Raw genomic sequence first — 7,500 nt, 5'->3', positions numbered from 1 at the left:
CTCCGTCGGCTTCTTCTTCTTCTTCTTCTCCTTCCACTGTTTGACCACGTCGGCCGCCGTCAGGTCCTTGGACTTCTTCTCCTTGGCCTTGTCCTCCTTGGGGCCCTTCTCCTTCACCTTGAAGTCCTTCTCCTTCTTCTTGGAGAAGCTGGGCTTCTTGAACACGTGGATGCCCTTGGAGCGCTTCATCTTGGACGGGCTCTCGGCCTCGTCCGCCGAGCTGTCCTCCTGGAAGGCGGCGTAGCCCTCCGCTGAACGAAGGGAGAGAGAGGAAAAGAAGAGCGGACGGGGTGGTTAGGATGAAAGTGGAACGCCCACAATCCCCTCTCTTTCTTTCAGTGCGACCACACACCTGTCTAGTACGGCGTTGAGAGGGAGGCGGGAGCAGAGGGAGGACGACAGAGAGGAGGGGGAGGATGGGGCCTCTGAAAAGAGGTCGACCGATTTAGCACAATTCCCACCGCACCTTGCGAGCCTCTCTTTCTGAACAAATCTAAGGGTCTGGCTCCTCTGAGTGAATCTCAACCGACTGGTGTCAAAGAGCACATGTGACCTGCTGCTGACTCCATGCCATTTATCGTGTTTCCTCTGTCACTGATGATGATTGTGCAGTATGAATGTGTATAGGTAGTCGGTGGACTGTAGAAACTGAATTGTCCTTTGGGGACAAATAAAGCTATCTGTAGCTGTATCTGTATCAAGTTGTCTTTTTAAATCGTTGCCATTGCTATCACCCTGTTTATCAGTCCACTTCCCAAGACAGACACACCTAATTGGGTGCTTGTTGTGCCCTGGAACTGTCCAACTCATCCTTTCTGTCACTGTGCCCTGGGATGGCTAAATTTAGATATGGGAAAAAATGTGATAAAAGAGATACAGGGGACAATATGTCTAACTGTCAACTAACAAGAAAATCAGGGGAAGTATGTGTTGGGGTAATTATATGTATATTCTACCCTCTTTTCTTTCTGTGAAGTGCACTGTGTTGCCCTTGTGTATGCAATGTGCTATATAAATAAAATAAGATTTAAGAGAAATAACAGGAGCTGTGTTCGAAACCGTTCCCTATAAAAGAAATAGTGGACTAAATAGTGTGTTCGCCATTTTCTTGTAATATCCGAATTCTCAAAGGTTAATTTGATTATATAGTCCACTTGAAAATACCCACAATGTACAGCAATGTCTAGTGAACAGAGGATGTACTCTACACTTTCTTATTCACTACACTACACAGTGAGTGAGTGAGTGAGTGAGTGAGTGAGTGAGTGAGTAGTTTTGAACACAGCGAGGTTCTTCCCACTGTTAAAATGGTTTGACCCAAAACCAGGTGTGCTGAGGCAAATCTCATGCTCATAGACTTAGAAGGCCGACAGTATCTAACTCCTTATGCGACATCAGAATGAATATATATTTATCTTACTCCTCTTTTCCTTTTTCTTAAACTTGTTCTTTTTCTTGCCGTGCTCTTTGTCGTCGTCTGAGACGGCGTCGGGGGGTTCGTGGTGGTGTCCATCGTGGGGGGGCGAGGGCTCGCCCGTGCGGTAGAGCCCGGGGAACTTGGTGGGGCTGATCTCCTCGGAGCTGGGGGTGCGCGCCACCCCCCCTGGGTGCTCGGCCCTGCGCTGCTCTGCTGGGCTGCTGCTGGGGGGCAGGAAGCACTCGGTCATGGCTGCGCCGGCCTGGTCAGTCCACTGGCCTCAGACACGTCTCCTCTCCATCACACCTGCAGGGGGCAGACAAGTTAGTAACAAAATAGTATTGTATTTGCCTGGGGAACTACCTCCTCTGTTCTTTGCATTGATTAGACGGGCTCGTTCATCTTTATTTCACAACAGTGCAGTGCTCTGCTAATTCCAATGCTTTAAATATCCCTGCTTATGAGGGGGGGGACTTTATTTACCACAATACTTCAGCTGCACCAACAATGTCTGTCCACCAGATGGGGCTCTATTGTAGAAATAAAATCCTCCACATCATGCACAACCCATACTAGCCACATAGCCTACCAACAGAAACACAGTCACAGAAACACATAATTAATGTTACTTTTGTTGTCGCCGCACGTCCCCAATATATGCAAACAGGTTGACAACCTAACGTTACCAAGGCCAAATAAATGAAGAGTAATTTGTAACCAAGGGCAATGATTTAAGTAACGTTACGGATAAAGAAGTCCCAGCTACTTCCTTTCACAGATAAACCGTTAACAAGCTAGTCTACCTAGACTAGCTACAGTAGCAGTTTCACTATCACAGTCTCATTCTGAAGTGGATGTTCATGAAGTAACGCTGATAAAGAAATAGTGTCTGAATAGCTAATAGTTTCCATTTAACACATTTCCAGTGTCATAAGGGATTGTCGAAAAATCACATACCACCCAACGTTATTCAAACATGGAGAAACACATACATTATAAACCAGGCAACTTAGCTAGCTGGGATGTTTATTTGCCATATGTGCAATGAAATGCTCACTGTACTGTACATGGTAGTACATGTTAGTAAACTGTAATGGTCAGAAAGTAAATGTCTACAGGCTACGAAAACTAACGACCTTTGCTAGCTAGTTAAGACAGATATCTTTGTTGGAAGGGCCATCCCTTATGGGGGATTATCCTCTCCGCTAACGTGAGCGAACGTAAAGCAAGATTCAACATAGACAGGGATTTAGATATTTGCAATCTGTCAACTAATCGATGTCCAGCTGTACAGATTAGCTTCAGAGCACCATCGTGACAAGCTAAGTTACAGAAAGAGACCAAATGGATCACAAGACACCCACAGCCCCATGGCATACCCTTTCATTTGAATGAAGGCCCATTATGCTAGTTTTGCTAGCTAGGGTAACGTTACTTTACTGTCTGTGTGTGTACAGCGAATTAGCCTCCGAGCTAGCTCTCATCATGGCCACTTGGGCACACATGATCGTAAATCAACACAAACTGAACTTATTACGTTAGTAGTTATTTTGTGTTGTTTGCATTAAAATGGAAACTTGGAAATCAGATAAGACAAGTAACTTTACAAACGAACCTGCTCGTAGAATTTTGAGCTGGGCTTCCTGCTGTCTGTGTACCAAATAAACCCATGTGAGTCTGCGCAGTATAACCATCAAGGCATTGTGGGAGTTGTAGTTCAAAGAATAGTGCGGACACTTCGATAACGTTATAATTTGTATGTTTATCTTAAAATCTGTAAGTAACTAATCAGCGATTTTACATGTTATATCATATATATATATATATTGTATTATTTCAGATATTCCTAACCAATGGCCTCGATAGAAATATGCCTAGGTAATATTCAGATGGAGCTTGTTCATTATGGAATTGTTAACACTCTTTTTATATATCTATATATAATCACAATCAGTCCTCTCCTGTTTTCCAAATCAAAATGAATCGATAACCCCCCCCACACACACACACACACACACACACACACACACAGACACACACACACACATTGGTACTGAAGTTAATAAGGGATGCACATTAGCAGGTAGGCCTACTGTATTTTTGGCTATTCTCTTTTGGCACCTCTTCCACAGCTCACAACTGCTCTTTACTGAAATTAGGTCATGTGATTCAATATAATAAAAAGGCCAACAATGTCTCATTGTGTCCTTGGCACATTAGTCCTTCACCAGCTACTGCCAACTGGGCAGAACATCAGTGACACAGCACCCTGCCATCTTTGAGAATTCACTAGCACCACAAAGAGAGGTTGTGTTTCTGTAGCAGTAAAAAGACTGGCATCTGTTAACGCTCTCTTTCCCTCACTTGCATTAGACGCTTGGCCTGCAGTGGAACACCTGCGAACTAGCATGGCATAATGACAACTTTGTTTCCCCAGGAAATGAGGCGCATCCTGACAGTGTAAAGCTAAGCTAAGTTTAGAGTGGGGGATTGGATACGAAGGGGCACTCTGTCTCAAGACTGTAGCAAATGCATCCATTGGTGTTCCTTGGTAACTACTAAGTGGGAAAACTAAATGCAAAAAAATACCACGTCACCAAACTTTTGTTTTATTTGGTGTGAAATGGGAATTCAGTGGATCATTATTGTCAAAAATACATTATTTATACACCTCTAGTAAAACTATTGAGAACATCTAAAATATACAGTGAAACATATCAGCAAAATAAAAATTTAGGGCGGGTGGGAAACATCTTACAATGCAGATCAGACACATGTGAACACAATATCAGTGACAGATCCCTACGCCTGTAGTTCTCTGGTTGAGTCCTGACATGTGGTACCAGTATGTGCCCACAGTTCAGAAGAGACAGTTCATGCACTTCACAGCCTTGCTGCCGTAGTCCAGACACTCTGGGCCGATGCACTGGCAGCAGGCGTTGTGAAACCAGCGGTACTTGGATCCTCCCATTGACTCACAATACATTTTACAATGGCGGATGGACACGCAGTCATCAAAGTAGGCCACTGTGCACATGTTATCTGGGAAAAGGGGAGAAAACAGTGGACATGAATCACTAATCCAATAAACACATCTTCAAAATCATTGTAAAGGGAGAAAAGGCTGCCTTGCTAAAAGTGGCCTGCATTAACCCTCAATGTTTTGTTAAGTTCGTTTTACGGCTGTGGAAAATGAATTCCCAGCAGCTAAGTATGACCATATGTTTTGGTTGGGCCTAATGAGTTAACGGCCCCACTCTGTGGGAACACTCTCTTACGAGTGTGTCTTTTTATAGCAAATAAACCTGGGTCAGAGGTTCAGAGCCAAACAAGTCCCAGAAAAAGGAGAAAGGAGGAGGGGGGTGTTGAATACACCCTCAACTCATTACCGTACTTAACACTACATAACTTATCTATGTTGAGCTTCTTCTGAAGTGGGACATTTCAGGAGGATAAACAACATTGTGTTTAACACCGCGGTACATGCAAAGTTACAAGTGTAAACGAATAGGTTGGCGTCGCTGTACACGCTGTGTCCCTTCACAGCTGTTACAGCGAGTGTTTACATTACCTTGAGTGTCATAGCTAGCGTGAATGCTGTTGCCAGGCAAAGAGACGTTTTGGTGCTGGTCTTCGAGCGTCTCCAGGAAGGAGACCAGGTTTTCGTGGTGAGAGAGTTCCTCTGCGACAGGGAAGGACACCACCATCATGTTGATGGGAGCGCCGTCGCCCTCGGTGAGAGCTCGGAACAGGGAGGGGATTGGTCGATGCAGCTCCTCCACGGTGCTCTTAGAGGTGGCCGGAGTGTCACTGTAGTTCTTGGGGTTACACATCCCTGAAAGAGAGAGAGGGATGGAGGGGGGGGGGGGGGGTTGGAAATTTTAAAGACATTCCAATCATCCTTTGAACCAACTTAGTTATATTAGTGATAATTACAAAGGTTACATTATTGATACGCAGTTATTCAATAGCAAACTTCCTAAATAAGTTTCAAAGACCATGAGACCATGAAATAATGATCTGTCTTAATTGATGCAGTGTTTGAAAAGCCTCATGTAATTTTTAAATAAAGCAGTAATCCCTTTTCAAAGTCTTTGCATCCTCAGATATGATTTGCTTAACCTTCTAAATGAGTTAAATCAAATTACCTAATGGGTAAATCATTCAGTGAGCGGAGGAGTTTGACAGAGGGAATTGGATTAAAAACCAACGCTAAAAGCAGAGCCAAAACAGCTGTTTCCAATAAAGGATACACATGGGTCCACCCTCCCTCACTAACTCCCCCTTCCTGAACACAAACTGTGCTCTCCTCGCCGTTCTCCACTGGGCTTCACTCACAGTGCTAACGATCAGCAGATACGCACATCAAAGCAGGTGCTGTTTGGCACCAACAACATGTTTTGAATGGAAACTTACTTAGAGCGGTCATACAGTACCGGCTAAAAAACAACAACAAAAAGTCTAAATGAGGAATATAACACTTGCTAGAAGCTCCAGGCGGTCCTGGGCTGTAAAGGCCTGTCCTTGTGGGATACTCTGTGGACCCAACATCTGTACAGCAGTGGCGGTTCATACTGAACTATACGCTATCATGTGCTTCCATTTGTCCTTCACATGAAAGGGGTTCATAAAAGCTTGGTTGTCAACGCCCGCAGTAATATCTGTCTGTCAAAACAGGCTTCTTACGCAAGCTTCAGTTCTCCAGAAGGTACCAGAAGGGAATATTCAGTCTAGAGTGTATTTCAACTGGATGCGCTACAGAGAAATGGCATACCCATACCCCGGGATACCATTGCATTAATCTGAGCTTCTAGCCAAAGACTAGACCCCCCAACCACACACACACACACACACACACACACACACAGTGCCTCAGTTAGTAAGCAGGGTCAAAGTCCCCTTGGGAAAGGTTGACCCCTTCTCTCTCGACTGACTTCTAGCCCCTTTGATCCTCTGGACTTCCTGTTCATGTGGCCAAACGAAATTAAGACTTCCATTTCCTGAATATCCAATAAAGAGTCCTCCTTGTTCGGCATCGAGGCACCTGAGAAAGCCCTCCTGCCTCCCTACCGCTCCATATACGGATTCAAGTGAGGTCGTTCCTCCTCCCAGTGAGGCCTTTTTATGTCTGGGTTCTCTCAGCTCACACTCAGCTCATATCAGACCTACACCACTGAACAGACTGATGCTTTCTAAAAACATGCCAACAGACAGGAGCAAGATCTAAACACATCCCACCACACACTATACTTACGCAGTCATCATTTATCACTTTTCCACAACCTCTGGATGGGGCTAGTATTTGCCATGTCATGAATAACATATTGCTTAAAGGAGTAGTAAAGGGAAAATGCATGTTTAGCCCTGTTTTAAGGTTACTTATGATCATATACAATGGTTCAGATCAAAACGTTGACAAAACTAGCACTTTTGAGAAAGTCTGATAATTGCTCTACCACCGTTTTGGTCATACAATGGATGTGGGTGGGCACCGTGAAAAATCATTCAAAAAACATGTTAAACTCTCAGTTTCAAAGACAAGAAACTCACCGAGGTGTTAGTTGGCGTTCTGACATATAATTCGCCATAAAGTAAGATTCTAGTTCACCTGGAAAGGCTTTTTTAAATATTTAGCATATAACTATTTAGTCGCAGCACATACATGTGTAAACTTCCGCAAACTAGGTAGCCTAGCAACATAAACAATAACAATAGCTACCGTAAGTAGTTCTGCTTCCTGAATCCCCTCTGCGGATTGATCTACACATCTACAATGGTCGCGTCAATACAAGTCAATGGATTTCATAAAATGATCAATAAAACCCTACAGGATTCATACTTTGCAGCGAATTTGATGTCAGAACACCAATGGACACCAATTACCCCCTCGGTGAGCTTCTTGTCTTTGAAATAAAGAGTTTAACATGTTTTTGAACGATTTTTCAAGGTGCCCACCCACATCCATTGTATGACCAAAACGGTGGTAGAGCAATTATCAGACTTTCTCAAAAGTGCTAGTTTTGTCAACGTTTTGATCTGAACCATTGTATATGATCATAAGTAACCTTAAAACAGGGCTAAAC

General features: G+C 43.9%; 2 protein-coding genes across 2 annotated transcripts in view; both read right to left on the bottom strand.

The window, feature by feature from the left end:
- The window catches only part of ralbp1 (ralA binding protein 1), a 15,166-nt gene extending 12,090 nt beyond the window's left edge, over positions 1–3,076 (bottom strand). The window contains exons 1-3 of the mRNA XM_084457792.1: positions 3,033–3,076; positions 1,421–1,723; positions 1–251 (exon numbers count right to left, since the gene is read on the bottom strand). The exon at positions 1–251 is cut by the window's left edge and continues 187 nt beyond it. Of these exons, the coding sequence (XP_084313918.1) occupies positions 1–251; positions 1,421–1,667 (498 nt within the window). The 5' untranslated portion in view covers positions 1,668–1,723; positions 3,033–3,076. The remainder of the gene's footprint in view (positions 252–1,420; positions 1,724–3,032) is intronic.
- Positions 3,077–4,277: 1,201 nt separating this feature from the next.
- The window catches only part of twsg1a (twisted gastrulation BMP signaling modulator 1a), a gene marked incomplete at its 3' end in the record, with an annotated part of 8,189 nt that continues 4,966 nt past the window's right edge, over positions 4,278–7,500 (bottom strand). Inside the window, exons 3-4 of the mRNA XM_084457843.1 lie at positions 4,989–5,252; positions 4,278–4,459 (exon numbers count right to left, since the gene is read on the bottom strand). Coding sequence (XP_084313969.1) covers positions 4,278–4,459; positions 4,989–5,252 — 446 coding nt within the window. The remainder of the gene's footprint in view (positions 4,460–4,988; positions 5,253–7,500) is intronic.

The sequence above is a fragment of the Borostomias antarcticus genome (genome assembly GCF_949987555.1).
Source record: "Borostomias antarcticus genome assembly, chromosome: 24".
Taxonomy (NCBI): Eukaryota; Metazoa; Chordata; class Actinopteri; order Stomiiformes; family Stomiidae; genus Borostomias; species Borostomias antarcticus.
The sequence above is the reverse complement of the archived record's forward strand: the minus strand, read 5'-3'. Positions and strand labels throughout refer to the sequence as shown.